General features: G+C 35.0%; 2 protein-coding genes and 1 long non-coding RNA gene across 11 annotated transcripts in view; 2 read left to right on the plus strand and 1 right to left on the minus strand.

Moving 5' to 3' along the window:
• Dora (zinc finger SWIM domain-containing dorado) overlaps nucleotides 1-76 on the minus strand; it is a 45,357-nt gene extending 45,281 nt beyond the window's left edge. For all 6 annotated transcript variants that reach the window (XM_070123808.1, XM_070123807.1, XM_070123805.1 and 3 more), the window contains exon 1: nucleotides 32-76. The gene's annotated coding sequence lies outside the window, so the exon portion shown is untranslated. The remainder of the gene's footprint in view (nucleotides 1-31) is intronic.
• A 346-nt stretch (nucleotides 77-422) lies between these two features.
• LOC113810071 (small ribosomal subunit protein uS11) lies at nucleotides 423-6,419 on the plus strand. Of its 2 annotated transcripts, none has more exons than XM_070123809.1 (4): nucleotides 423-530; nucleotides 4,276-4,519; nucleotides 5,606-5,758; nucleotides 6,323-6,419. In XM_070123809.1, the coding sequence occupies exons 2-4, from the start codon at nucleotides 4,283-4,285 to the stop codon at nucleotides 6,386-6,388; spliced, it is 456 nt and encodes a 151-aa protein (XP_069979910.1). In that variant the 5' UTR covers nucleotides 423-530; nucleotides 4,276-4,282; the 3' UTR covers nucleotides 6,389-6,419. The 2 variants fall into 2 exon arrangements, with proteins under 2 accessions (XP_069979910.1, XP_069979911.1); XM_070123810.1 differs by having other exon boundaries at nucleotides 494-639.
• Nucleotides 6,420-6,684: 265 nt separating this feature from the next.
• Nucleotides 6,685-14,334, plus strand: LOC113810070 (uncharacterized). 3 transcript variants are annotated; one of them, XR_011398662.1, is made up of 11 exons: nucleotides 6,685-6,823; nucleotides 6,933-7,015; nucleotides 7,095-7,209; nucleotides 7,943-8,009; nucleotides 8,618-8,665; nucleotides 9,361-9,440; nucleotides 10,182-10,261; nucleotides 11,061-11,136; nucleotides 11,702-11,774; nucleotides 12,450-12,490; nucleotides 14,216-14,334. It is a non-coding gene; the product is annotated as an uncharacterized lncRNA (long non-coding RNA). The 3 variants fall into 3 exon arrangements; XR_003476102.2 differs by having other exon boundaries at nucleotides 7,114-7,209; XR_003476101.2 differs by lacking the exon at nucleotides 6,685-6,823 and having other exon boundaries at nucleotides 6,875-7,015; nucleotides 7,114-7,209.
• The last annotated feature ends 666 nt before the right edge of the window (nucleotides 14,335-15,000 follow it).

Genomic DNA, 15,000 nt, shown 5'->3' on the forward strand with positions numbered 1-15,000 from the left:
GAACGAGAAATAGACAAGAAGGAGAATTCACCGAAGGCTTTTGTTTTGTCCTTTCTTTCTCGATAACAAACAATCCTCTGTTCCAACACTTTTTTGGCCTCTGTCGATACTCTGTTTTGCTATATTATTAGGTGTTCAAAGCATGATATCTGCACTCTCTTTTAACCATCTCCGAGTTATTAGAATAAGGAATTTTATTTTGTCATTTGAATTGATTTTTAATAGTCTGAAATTTGAATTTAAGACGGTTTATCCCTGAACTTCAATCGCGACCAAGTTGTGCTACAGAAAACTCGTGTTTAATTTGTAATAAACTTTACTCATATAGCATATATAAAACCAAACATATTCATTTAAGTTTTAGAAATTTTAAAAGATTAAGTTTTAATTCACCAAATTTCAAAAGAAGAAGCTTAAAAAATAAAAACAAAATTTTCAGGAGAGTGTCGTGATCGGCGGTGGAGTTAAGGTCTGCCCAAACAGTTCCTTCGTTCCTTCTACGAGTCTCTTCTCTCAGTGTGACTCCAAGTGTGAGTATCTGTTTTGTTTATCCTCGATTATCTGGGCCATCGAGGGTTGGACGAGGGCCTTACACTGTGCGTTCGATACAAGCTTGATCACTGTTTGAATTGCAATAAGGTGAGGCGAAGACAAAAAGAGGTGATGGTCAAATATTGGTAAAGAAATAAGAGGTGTTTCCATCATGGGAATGTGTCGGCAGGAACCTGAAAGCAACCATCCCCTTACTCTACAGTATGACTTTTGTGATATTCTTTCAGCGTTTAGACGTGGCTCTGCCCGATTTAAACGCCTGTTCGGGCTAGTGTGGTGTTCAGATCCTACATCAGTAACGTTGAAGTACGAGAAAGTAATTATCGGTTCTCGGTGAGATGGACTTCGTAGTCTTGTGAAGTTGTGCAGACGGAAGTAGTTTCTTGTCCTGAAAACACGTGTTGATATTATTGTGGCCTCGGGTGAGTCTGGCCGCGATGCCCCTCGGAGGCTAGCAGATCAGAATCGTCTTTCAGGGGGATTTTGCTGTCGTGTTGGCTGCTTTTGTTACGAGTTCGGTAAAGAAGAATCGCTATCTGTCGTGTCTTAGAGGAATAGTGCCATGGCGGTCAAGTGTAAACAAAAAAAAGTAAACAAGGACAGAAATCGTTTTGTAGTACGGTGAAGCTAAGTAAATTTTGGGTAACTCCTATTTGACGCGTTGTAACATACCAATTCAGTACAGCGTAGCGACGATCACTTGGTGAAAACAAACCTTCGTTCATTCAAAAACTGTGCGTACTTAGGGATCCACTGTGTTTATCCAAGGTCTGACCCTCGATATATTCCCATATGAGAAGAAACCCGTTAAATGGAAGCGATGGGTTCAGGACACGAAATGTGTAAATGCTGATGGGAGCGCTTGGGTGCCTGGTGGAAAATTTTCACATTAGAAATAGAAAAGGTGTTTATAGTAACATGTATGTCAGTTAAACTCTTTATCTTCAGTAAAATGTTCAGAGCTGAAGTAATTTTCCCACCAAGTGCTCAGATGCTTTCATCAGATAATTTAATTTTCTCATGGCTTGAACCCATCGCTTCTGGTGTTTGGGTTTCTTCCTGCAATCTGGGAATATGCTTAAGGTTAGACCTTTCTTTCCCATCATATTGTGATTCGAACGACCAATGGAATCAACAATTTAATGGGTTTTCGTTACAGAGAGTAAGTTGAAGAAAATTGAGGTTTATCTGCAGGAAATCCAATGATTTCATTGATTTTCCTCAGTTCCTTGTGCGAATGAATCGTTCAGGAGATCGAGTACCATCTCTCTATTGACGATCTTGATTTGATAATTCCGTTAGCAGGGAAGGGCATGAAGGATATCAGGGAAATTGCATGGCAAAACAGGCTTAAATTTGTAGAATAACTATCAAAAATACATGAAACTAACACAAAAAAAGCTTAAAATTGGCCTATGAAACTCTGCAGATGTAACTGCCATCTATAAAATGTATTGACCAATAAACAAGCCTAATATAGCAACTTAAGTTGCTGTGACTAGGTGTGCCGTAGGGGAGGGTTGATGGGTAGGTCTGGCCCCCAACATCCCCTGGGACACATTCTCTTCTATTTTTTGGCATTTGGAGCTCTTGGAGGACCCAGATATTAAACTGGGATCGTTACTGAAGCCTATTTTATCTTTGTCACTGTAAAGTTTTAAGAATAGCCGAGAATGAACACAATAATGGAAACTCAACATTTCTTACTGGCGTTACATCTCAAAATAAGCGGGCTGGCGGCAGGTGGAAGGGTGTGAAATGCTCGATGCGCACGAATCTAAATAAGGCTATAGATATCTTAACATGTAACATGTATAATAACAATAAGAAGATACTGTAAGAGCAAGAATGTGTAACAGTATACTCTCCTAAATAACCAAGTATGGTTTTGTCCTGCGAGAGTAACACTAGTACTACTTAGGGCATCACAGTAAGGAGTTCATGGGTCATTCCCCCCCCCCCCCCCTGCAAGGTAAAGAAGCTGATGGGCATAGGATTTGAAAGGCAAGTGCGCATTTATTTTCAGCATTTAGCGTTAAATATAGTACTGCTGCAGCTTAAACTATGTTCTATCCCACACTTATTTTGACCAGCAAGTGAGGCACACCTGATGGATGACCCAATTGAAGTACAAACCCTTTGTTTGAGAACTACTGCACCCCAATACCCACCCTACCTGGAATTCAAGATCTCACAAACAATAGACTGGCAGGATAGGACTAGAATAGGCCTGATTGATGTGCCATGTGAGCGATGCTACAACCCAGAAGTAGTACTGAGAATCATGCCTTGATGTGTGGTTGGTAGAAAGTTCGAAACTTGAAAATTTGGTCATTTTTTAGGTTCACACAGGCATCCAATAATTACTCCATGTTTTAATCTGTTGCTTTCCATTGCAAATTATTAAATGCAAGTATTGAAAACTGTTTACACGGTGACCTCGCCCCTTTAAGACTGTTCTTTTTAGTCCAGCCACTCTTGGTAATCCAAAAAGTCACCATATTTTCCTATCAGGTACTCCGCCCCTGGACCTCGACCCTATTGCAACCTATTTCTTCATTTTATGCTAATTAGGGTAATGCACCCTCTAGAGGATTGATGGGGGGGAGGCTCTGCCTCAATACCCCACAGGAAACATTATCTTCACCTTGTATGCGGGGCAAGATAGTTGAAACTTGGGGGCACCGAGTGGAGTTTGGCTGAGAGCAATGTTTTCTGTGATATTTTACCTTCATTTTTTGTTTTGGTCATGTCGGCAGATTATTTCTTGTTCAGACTACTGCAACTTCCTGTCCTTTAAAAGAATATCATATTCAATTTGCCAGAACTTAGTGCAATGTTTGTGGATTCCCAGGAGTGCCTCCATGGTTGTTAGCGTCATTGACAGTGTAGCAGGGGTGCAGTCAGTTTTTAAACAATTACATTAAATAATCTGGATGCATGGACACTTGATGTACTGTTGGGTTAAGACGTGACTTGTTAAACAAATTACATGTGAGTTTTCAATGAAAGAAAAGTTAACTGTAACAAAAATATTACACCTTCAATTGATACTAGTAAACATTTCAATGTATTTACTTAAATTACTGTCTACTTTAGAAAAGATCTTGATCAAAGAAGATATTAAGCTTCTTTTAATGACCACTCATTGTGTGACTTTTTTTTAGATATATTTATCTATTTATTTACTTGGGTGGATTAACTGATCACGCCATCATGGAAAAATTTGGATTGAGGGGAACTTTCCATCATGATAATTTCATGAAGGTTGGGGTGAAGGTAATGACTTGCCATAGATGAACAAGTGTGGAATGTACTATCCGTTGCTTTAACCCACGAACACTGGTATACTTTGAGGCCAAAAAGATTATTTTCCTGGCGGCTTCAAAATCGGTGCGAGTGGCCGCCCTGGAATCTGCCCGCGGCCCGCAGCGTATTCGGAGCGCGAACTTCGATCCAACATCACACTCACGCCCAGCAATGTTTGAATTTCTGGGTGTCTCATATAAGGGACACCCGTCGTAAATGGGTTAAGAGGGAAATAGATCCCTTATAACAGTTGCCAATTAATGACTGACAGTATTGAGATTTAGCAATAGCATTATACTTGCATATAGAAAATGTTCTTAGTATGAATGAAAAGTGTAAATGCAATTTTTTATGTGGAAATATGAAAAGTAGTTTGTACTCAAATTTTATTCTAATAGATTGTGAATTTTGCAGGTAAGCAATGGCTCCCCGTAAAGGAAAAGTTCAAAAGGAGGAGGTCCACGTTTCCCTGGGACCTCAAGTCAGGGAGGGAGAGAATGTGTTTGCAGTCTGCCACATCTATGCCAGCTACAATGACACCTTCGTGCACGTGACTGATCTGTCTGGCCGTGAAACCATCGTCCGTATCACTGGTGGTCAGAAGGTGAAGGCTGATCGTGACGAGTCCTCCCCCTACGCTGCTATGTTGGCTGCCCAAGTAAGAATTCTTTACCACATAGGTATTCATTTGAGAATTGTACTGATAATGTAAATTCGGTACAGACCTGCTTTTTCTGAATTAGTTTCTCTGACCAGAAAATTGACATAATTAACCCATGCAGTGGAACATTCTGCCTAAAAGATACATGAAAGTTACATATTCAGCTATAAAAGTTTTTGCGTCTAAGAAGTTTTACCTTTCATTGACCACCCCTTCTCCTTGCTAAGCTCCATCAAGGAGTTTGTCAGTTGCTTTATCAGTCTCGATTCAAAAATTATATCCTCTTAACATGTGTGAATTATTCCTTAATCCTCTAGTCACATCATTCCCAAGTCTTTTATGGTTTTTACATACCTAATTTGTTCCCTGTAACTCCTTAAACTGTTGAATCTGGTTGTCATGAAAAATTATGGTGCTGAGAATATGGGCAGTGGGTTATGTAAGTTGTTAACATCCTGGGCATGCAGTGTACTAAGACCCATAGGCAGCGACAAGACTCAGTGCCTCCCCTTTGCAAAGTTTTCTGTAATTTTTTTATTTTATTTTATTTTTTTTATATAGTCTGTTTGCCACTTTCCAATGTCCATATTTGTCTTTTGATTTACTTTATTCAGATGGCAATAACTTATTTTCTTTGCACATACAGCCCATCATCTCTATGTAGTGAATAACTCTGTGCAAGAAAGAAAAAGTATGGAACATTTGGTTATTTGTCATATACAATTTTTTTTTTAATCAATTTTATGTAATACAACCTGTGCTGCCTGTCACAGTAGCCAGGAATGCAGTGCACAACATGGAAATGGTGTCTTCCCTGGAGCTGATGCTCTTCCAGTCACTGCCTACACACATTACATCCCACCTTTGTCTATTAATGGGCATAATACTAAAGCCCCCTTCTAAGTGCCAAATGAATCGAACCACACTCCAAGAGGTCTGTGCACTGTCATCTGGATTGTCAGGGTTTATTTATACAGCACATCTCTTATAGATTGGCCTTCTTGGACACTTTTTCATCTTGAATGTTAACGAGGTTATGCAAAAAGTGAAAGCAAACAAAAGCAAATGGTGGATTTCTTCCAGGACGTTTCTGAGAAGTGCAAGTCACTGGGAATCAATGCTCTGCATGTAAAGATCCGAGCCACTGGAGGCAACAAGACCAAGACTCCAGGCCCAGGTGGCCAGTCAGCCCTCCGTGCCCTTGCCCGTTCTGGGATGAAGATTGGGCGCATTGAAGTAAGTAGTGGTGTACATAGTTTTGAAGATTCAAGATATTTAGTGATGTCAACTCTGTTATCCAACATAAAGAATTTGATGTTCCATTAGTTTCAGAGGAAAATAGAACTAGAATCCTTTATCAGATTTGACATTTATAGGATTTTCCTGTCAGAAAAGAAGCCTCAAAGCAAATGGGTAAAGTCCGAGAACAGCCACTCTCAATCAGATAAGACAGTAAATCTGCTGAGCTGACTATGATGGGACACCATTTTTAAAATTTATATAACAAATTAACATGGATTTGGAACTTGTTGCCGTCATTTATATAACCAAAATTGCTGAGCTTACTGCAGTTGTGAAGAGAAACAATCTAAAACCATCACTAAGTCCATACAAATTAAGAACCCTAAGTATTATTTCATGGGGCTATAGAAAGTATATTTGGTTCATAACTTCTAATCAAAAGAATCCGTCATTGCAAAAAGTGCTGTGAAATTTATATTTGAAGAGAGTAGTGAAACAATTTTTGTTAAATTGTTCTTTAGTTACGTTTCTGTTTTTGATATTGACTAATTTTTTCAGGATGTTACCCCAGTTCCCTCTGACAGCACACGCAGGAAGGGTGGTCGCCGTGGTAGGCGTCTGTAATTGGTCAGCTGTAATAAATATTATAGTTTAATTTGTAATTTTTTTTCCTCCCATTTTATGAGTAAGAAACATTTCTGTAAGACATTTCTGTAATAAAAGATTGTGGAACTAGTTGAAAATTATATTGATAGTTTTTAGTCTAATTTCTGTTCGGTTATGATGGGTAAATGACTATGTAAACTAGAAAAGGGGCAAGAATTGTTTTCTTTAGTTTTTCAATTTGAAAGCTATTAGGCGAGTTTTTGATGCATTATCAAAATACAAAGTTGAATATGTATTGTGCAAGCCTTTCTATCCTACCTGAAATGTGCAGTCAAAGGCTCAAATGTTATCAATAGAAGGTTTTAAATATTTGTAGTTGAAGTGTACATTTAAACATTCATCTTCAATATCAGATGCAAGCCAGAATGTCAGGTTATTGCAACAGGAAAACATGTAAGTATCAATATTTTTTGTTAATGATGGAATGACATAATGTGACGTACTGAAAGATCAAATTACTAAAATATTTAGGTGAAAATAGTGAACTCTAGTATTTTTTCAGGGACTTGTTTTGGAGATAGGGGCAAATGGCTTTCAAGAATGATGAAATGTACCAATCCCCTGCCTCTCTTGGAAGCCAGCAAGGTTTGTATTTACCTGTTGAGTAATTGATATATCATAGTGAAATTTTGTAGTCTGTTATAGCCCAAGATCTGAAATTCAGAAATGTCTTTATATTACAGGGTGTTTTCAGAGATGGTGGTCGCATTAGAAGAAAGCTTTGGATGAAAGACCAGGATTGATTTACATCCTCATTGAATCAAGTTTTCATTACCAAGGTAATTATTTAGTACTGTTTAGTTAACTCTCAATTGGTCAAGATTTTGTTTTATAAATATTTATGAATAAATTAGGTACAACAGTATGTTCTGAGGCTGAAGGAAAAGTAACTTTTACATTTGTAGAAATGAGTTCTTGTATCACTGCAGTGTGTCCAGAAAAACAATTATTGTTTTCGTAAAGCATTTGTATATAACATTAAAGCAGTAGAGGTAAAACATTCCTTTTTTTTTTTGTGCCAATTCTCTCCACACATCAAACCCCACTGGATTGTTTTATGAAAGGGTGTACTGAAACTGTTTTATGCAATAGATTATATGAATATTTGATGCTTAGATTAATGGTTGGGTAGAGTAGATGATTTGACATATGGAGGTTCTCAACCAAGCTATGTAGAATTTGAAGACGCGGAAGGTGGAGAGAGAGATTTTGCATGTGTAATATTCAATACTTATCAGTGCCCTCATTACCATAATTTCTATTGAGTTATAAAATTATGAAAACTACCACTTTTCCTAGGGGTAATATTTACTTTTGTGCCATTTCTATTTCTTGATGCCTTTCTCAACCTGTTTGGCCTGGCATAATGATGGATGGTAGAAAGATGGAAAATATCCACCTGAATAAGCTTGACTAGTTTATTCAAACTAAGATTTTCGGACAGTTGAAAGAAAACATATTGATCATTATGATAAGATGGTTCTGTTTCTGATTGGAATCCACTTTTTTCAGAAATGGTGTTGCAGAAAAAAAATGTTCAAGCTCAGTTGCCTAAGCTAACTGGTTTCTTTTATAAAAGGTAAGTTATTTCTCTAAATGTTTTAGATATAGATTTGAGGCTTGTGTGTAATGATGTGAAGATAAGGTAAGAAGAGAACAGGTTCAGTGCAGTTTACTAGTTCAGTCTCTTTTTCATTTGCCAATTGTTCATTTGTAAACTCTTACATAGGTGATATCTTACAAAATAGTACAATGCTTGATGTTATTGATGTGTAATTGTTCATACTCTTATTCTGAATCTCTTGTTAGGAAGTGCATAAGAAAGCAAATGACAATAAATTTTCCTTAGGACTTCTTGAATGACTAGCAAATTAACATCAGTCGTCTAGCTTGGCCAGACTGCTACGTACCTCCATAGTTTTACCCTCTCATCTTGGTCTCTTTTTATTTTATACTTGAATTTGAATAATATTGCAACATCCCATTTTTACCATCATTCAAAGACGTCCTTCTCAACTTGCTTGGCTCGGCGTAACATTCGATGGTAGAAAAAGCTGAAACTGCAATCCAGATGTACTTTTTTGTTTATTTGGAACCTGTTTTCAGATATTTAAAAGTGCTTTTATGTGACTTAAGGTGTGTTTTGTTGAACTGTTTAATTATATTTTTTCTTTATTCCTCTTTCAGGTATGAAGTATGGCAGTAAAGATTTATGCCATCAGAGTGGAATTTCAGGTACAGTTCTTTAGTCAGTTTTCTTCTTAGATATTATCTATTAACTTGTCTTTGTTGAATGGTTGTGAAATACAATGGAAGGGCAAAAGTATGCTTGCTTTTATATTTTTTCTAAATACCAGTCCTTATGATGAAAGCAACATGGATATGAAATAAGTTGGAAGTAGGTAGGAAGGATTTATTCCTGTTATGAAATATTTAGACCTAATACCACCTTCAAATTCATTCAGATCTTTATTGGGGAAAGAATAATCTGTAAAAGTTCCTTGTTTACTTACATTTTTACTTTATTTTTGTTTGTGAATCAAGCTAGCTGTTTTCATGGCTATGTATTAAAGCCAGTCCACTTTGATGTTTCCCTTTTGATTGTCACATTATTTAGTGTGTTTGTAGTCAGATTGTGTGAAAGGAAAACACTAAGATTATTAAGCACTGTTATCAGATAGTTGACAATGTATTTTAAATTGAATTTTTTACTGGTAGTATTTATTTTGTACCATTTTTATTTTTAGATGCCTTTCTCAACTTACTTGGCTTGGCATAAATATAGATGGTAGAAAAATGGAAAATATCCACTTGAATAAACTTGACTAGTTTATTCACACTAAGATTTTCAGACAGTTGAAACAAATGGTATTTTTGTATTTTATGAAATGTGATAAAGGTTTATTCTGATTAAATTCTCCTTTTTCTAGAGTTGTTTGGCCAAAGAAACATTTTGAAGTTCAGATATCTACAGTAGATGGTCACCTCTATGAACAGGTTATATTAAAAGGTAAGTTATTTCCCTAAATAATTTAGTATTATTTGATTTAATGTAATGTTGAATAGGTAGAGGAATTCCCAACCCTATTTTATTGTGGTCTTTCTTGTATTGTTGGTTTAGCATAACAATCAATAGTAGATAAAAAAAGATTTCCAACTAAAGGAAACTCTTAATTTTGTTTATTTTTTAAACTTGGTATTGTCTTTTGATTTAGAAATTTGTCAAAGATTTTGATACCATTAAAAAGCACGAGATCTTGCGCATCATTATTTTAAATCTGTTATGGAAAGAGTGGAGAGTATGAAAGAACCTTTCTGCTATTATCTGAGAATAACCTGTAATATTCTCCAGTGCTTACTACTTCCATGCCTTTTTGATGGAAAAACAGGCCCAAAATTTCATGCATTTTGTTTTCAGTTTCACATTTAGCATGTTTGTAGTTGCATTCAAAATGAATCAAAAGGAAAAATTATGAAGCACTATTAGCAGATCAAATGGCTTGCTTATTGCTCCTAGAATAGAATTATTTCTGGCAGTATAGTTTTTGTACCACCGTTTCAAGAATGCTTTTCTCAACTTGCTTGGCTAAGCTTTATGATGGATGGTAGAAAAATGAAAAATATCCACCTGAATGAGCTGAACTGGCTTATTCATACTAAGATTTTTGGACAGTTTAATGAAGATGTAATAGTGAAGTTTGGTTTCAAAGAGAAAAATAGAAAAGTCTGATTCAAGTTCTCCTTTTTCCAGAAATGGTTTGGCTGAAGAAGCAGGAAGCTCAAGACACCTGTGGGAACTGTCAACCTTATTGAAAGATTACATTTAAAAAAGTAAGTTGGTAAATTGTTTAAGTACTTAACATTAATATGGTTTTGTCCTATTAGTCATTTGTGCTGAATCTTGGTATTAGAGTAAAATGATAAGTTGGATCCAAACAGGCAAACAACTGTTTAGTGCACAAGAGTTGTAGTAGACTGACTGTACGTGGCATGGATACTTGGCCAGCAGGCATTTACACCCAATTTACCATGCGATGATTAGATGCAATTTGTTTTGAATGGTAAAAGCAAAAATATTTAACTAATTTTACAAAATATATTAATGCCTAATACCATTTTTGTGTATCTTTATTCTAGATCTCTGCAGTAGGGAAAGAATTAGAGCAATGGCTTTAGGTTCCCATTTGTTTTGTAGAACTGACTTCCCTTTGTTTATTGTGTATTTGTCTTCCTCATTATGAACCCAATTGGTTAGCTTGATTTCCAATCTTATCCAAAATGCCTTATTGATTTTTACTTCGTTTCATCACGTCTCATACTTGTCTCTGTTCTAGTCAGGAGTAGAAGCGAAATGAAAGAAGTAGAAAACTGTTAGCAGAACAAATAGTGTACTATGCAGTGCCCCAAGGATTTTTTTTGTGGTATTGCTCTTGTACCATTATTTCAAGACGCCTTTCTCAACTTGCTTGGTTTGGCATACTGATAAATGGTAGAAAGATGGAAAATATCCACCTGAATAAGCTTGACTAGTTTATTCAAACTAAGATTTTCGGACAGTTGAAAGAAATTTTGGTTTTGGTGTATTCTGGTTATAAAAGGGGGGGAAATAATTATTCCCTTTTTTTTTCAGAAATGGGTTGGCTGAAGAAACGTGAAGATTGGATATTCATTGTAACCAGTGCCCATTATTAGATTGAAGGAAAATGGTAAGTTTATTTTCCAAGTATTTTTTAATGTATTAGAAGTAATATTACTTGGTCAAATATTTCTTGAACCTTTGAATTAATGATACCTTTCATTGTGTGTTGGTTTAGGGTAACAAACTATTGTAGGTAAAGGGAAGATCGCCCTTATAGTTTAATTTCATTTGATTAATGAATAAATTTGGTTTTATAGTTGTATATTAATGACCTGCTTTACATAGGTTCTTAAATTTCTTAAACTGTGATTTGTTTGATTTGTTAAATATATTACATATTCAAAAGTTTTCAGTATATAGGTTGTGTAGAGTAATTCTCTTTTCTGCTTATTTTTTATTTATTTATTTTATTTTTTTCTGGTAATTTTGTTCTTTTACCATTATTTCAACATGCCTTTCTCAACTTGCTTGGCTTGGCTTAATGAAAAGATGGTAGAAAAATGGAAAATATCCACCTGAATAAGCTTGACTGGTTTATTCAAACTAAGATTTTCGGACAGTTGAATGTAAATATTTTTTCTTGTAATAACAAAGAGAAATGCTTTCTTCCTAAATAAATGTTCTTTTTCCAGCAATGTTTTTGCCGAAGAACTAATGCGAAGCCGAAGATACCTTTAAGGACAACTGGATGGCTTCATGAAAAAGGTATATAGATTTTTTTTTTTTTGTTTTTTCAATCTTTGATTCATAAGATTGTTATTGGATGGAAATATATACTGAATAGTATGAAATTTTGAACCCAGTTTTATCTTTGCTTTCTCATCTCTGTTTGGTGTAACATTCAATAATAGATCAAAAGAGCGCCTTGACATGAGTGAACTGGTTTCATTACGATACATTATGAGTCACTATTTTTGTCTATATTATGATGTATTTTGTTTTGTAGGTATATTTGGAGTGGTTTAATTAGTTTAAAAAATCAGTGATTTATAATAAAACTTAATAAAGATTTATCCAAGTTTTGTCTCCATGCTTCACTCCAGTCTACTTATTAGAAAGTAAAATATTGAGACTACATTTATATTTTTTTCTTGGTCAGGCTGCCATATACACGCCTCTTGTTTCATCTATGGTACTGTTTCATATTTGAATTTGAACTTTAATTGTAATATTGCAAAAAATGTTAGTACCATCATTCAAAGACGTCTTTCTCAACTTGCTTGGCTTGGCGTAACAGTCGATGGTAGAAAAAGTTGAAACCTGCAATCCAATAAACTTCATAGTTGTTTTGGAGTCTGTTTTCAGACAGGAATTGAATTTGTTTTTTTATGATGGCTAAATACTCGAATTGTATTTTACTTATATCCATATTCCTTTCAGATGTGTAGCAGAATAGTTTGTGCCATCAGAGTGTAAATCAGGTGTGTATTCATCTATATTTAATATTTCTCTCTAGTTAATGTTTTCATGATAATGCAACAACTGCAAGCAAAGAAATACTTTATACATCTTAGCATGGTCAGAACGATTCCTTGGAAAAATGGATTTTCCCCTGTTACATTACAAGACTTGTTAATAGTAGCTATAAATCCATTCTAACTGGATGATGGTTTGTGTCAAGGGGAACCAGGATCAGATGCCAGGTTGCAAATAAACATACCATGCACAATTGAACCTGATATAAGTTTTTTTTGCTTTAAACAGTTGTGCATTTTTTTGACCCTGACTTCAAAATTAGACTATAACTTATAGCCTCATTTCCTCAAAATTCATTTATGGAAGTATAGAGTATGGTAAATTAATGATTTTTATACCTCTTGATTTTTGTGCATGTCAGAACCAAATGAGCAAATAACTTGGAACAGGTGGCATGGATACTTGTGCCTGATACACATAAGTTGTGATAAAATGTCATTAGAAGTGGGTTGAACAAAATGTGAATACCAATTAGCATATTCTTTCATCCTTATTATACTGAAGTGGGAGAGGGGAAGGTGCTTATGAAAATATTTGGGATATCAGTAAATAACCTACAAAACTTCCCAATGTTTTACATGCATTATTATTGTCTTGTCTTTTAAGTGGTTCAGGTTAATTGGTAATCTTGATTCATAATTTCACCTGAAGTTTCATGCTGTAAGCAGTTATTCTTATCAGATTCATAGTGGAAGAAAAGACTAAGCTCTTGATCCCATTATAAATTGATTGTGCAAGCCAATTTATAGTGAATAGGAAGGTTTGCATTTATCCAAGGAGTTTGCACCATCACTAACATGCCATTTGCAGCTCCTCTGTGTTGGCATAATTATGATGGTAGATAAAATGAAGGTTCCTATCCAAGTTAACATTTATTGTTTATATGGAGTAATATGTTCAGACATTTGGATTTAGTTATGGAAGGAAAAGCTAAATTTTAACCTATGAGCTGCATTAAGAACTTGGCACAAAGAACTAAGAAGGTTTTGTCTGTAACTTTACGATATACTTGAACAAAGGTGTGGGTGTAATGGGATATGATATATATAGCAAGAGGAATAGAACTAGTGTTTTATTGCAAATGTAATTCTAAGATAAGAGGGAGTATTATGCCAATAGTGGTATAAATGTCTTATGGCCTTTCCTTTCAGTTTATTTGTAGATATTAAAATCTACTATCTTAGGGATATATGGTATTTTCAAACTATAATTGTATTTCTTTCAAAGATGTATGAACTATTTTATACTTAAAAATAGAATGAAACGTAGATGTTCTTCACTAATTTCTTCTACATTTCAAGCAGTATTCAGGGAGAAAAAGCTTATCACCAAGCAAGGATCCATATTTTGAATTTAAACTTTCTCAAAGGAATTGGGTTGATACAGGTGATATCCATCCAAATTTAGATACTTATAAATAATGAATGTATACTCTACTTGGTATATGCATATTGATTATATTACTGGGATGTTTCTCCACAAGGATATTTTTAGGAGTACTCAATGTTGCCGTAGAAGAGGAACGTTTCTGCTTAGTTGAACCTGGACTTGTTACGTTTTCTAGTACAAAAACGAAAATTAAAAAGGAATCATTTTTAACTTGGGATTTTATGGCAGTGCGATAGTGTAAACACATTAAGAAGTTTGACCAATGCTATTACTTTTTTCAGATCCAGCCCAGTCTCGCTCTCCTTCAAGGATAAAATATTGCTTGGACTTTGCAAGCACAACCACAAAATGGATTTGTTAATATGTATTGTATTTTATAATAAAGTATTCTTAATAAAAAGAATTTCTTTCCTTTCAGTAGATGATATTTATATAATTGAATTTCCAACACTTGTTACGATGATTCATTGAGTTATAATTAAGCAGTTATACAAACACAATATTTTCATGTATTAGTCTGCAATCTTTTATTGTCCAGGCATTATTTCTTGACAAGTGTAGTTGGAGGTTGTTACAAATCAAGGTGCTTTATCTGTTTAGAATAAACCAACTGAATATCAGGTGAATCTTCGATTACTGTCATAATGCTATTACTAAACTAATTACTATAATGTTCAGTATGATGCCCATGGACATTGACCATCATTGTTTTTATTATTGTCATAATAGGTATGCCACTGCCACAGTATGACTTAGGCAAAACTTTCATGATTATTTTACCAACATTGTTAATACAAATAACTATATTGATATTAATATTGCACAATGGCAGGTGATAATGTTCAGTGTTAGAAGAATAAGAAAGTGACCTTCAGAAGATACCTAAATAGATGTGGGTGGAATACTATGGCGGAAAAGAATCTGAAAATGGGTTATATCTTTTTGGGAACAAAATCAGGTGGCCAGATGTGACATGGCTTGATAAGGGCACCAGTTCCCACAGAATTATCCTCCTTTCAGAAATGCAAGTCAAAGTCACACAGAAAATGATGCTAACATTTATTTA

This window comes from Penaeus vannamei, chromosome 7, assembly GCF_042767895.1.
Source record: "Penaeus vannamei isolate JL-2024 chromosome 7, ASM4276789v1, whole genome shotgun sequence".
In the NCBI taxonomy this organism is placed as follows: domain Eukaryota; kingdom Metazoa; phylum Arthropoda; class Malacostraca; order Decapoda; family Penaeidae; genus Penaeus; species Penaeus vannamei.

Excerpts from the sequence above, each read along its gene's own strand:
- LOC113810071 (XM_070123809.1), top strand. The coding sequence starts at position 4,283 with ATGGCTCCCCGTAAAGGAAAAGTTCAAAAGGAGGAGGTCCACGTTTCC. Across the intron at positions 4,520-5,605 it reads CTGCTATGTTGGCTGCCCAA|GACGTTTCTGAGAAGTGCAA; the intron begins GTAAGAATTCTT and ends GATTTCTTCCAG. Across the intron at positions 5,759-6,322 it reads TGAAGATTGGGCGCATTGAA|GATGTTACCCCAGTTCCCTC; the intron begins GTAAGTAGTGGT and ends TAATTTTTTCAG.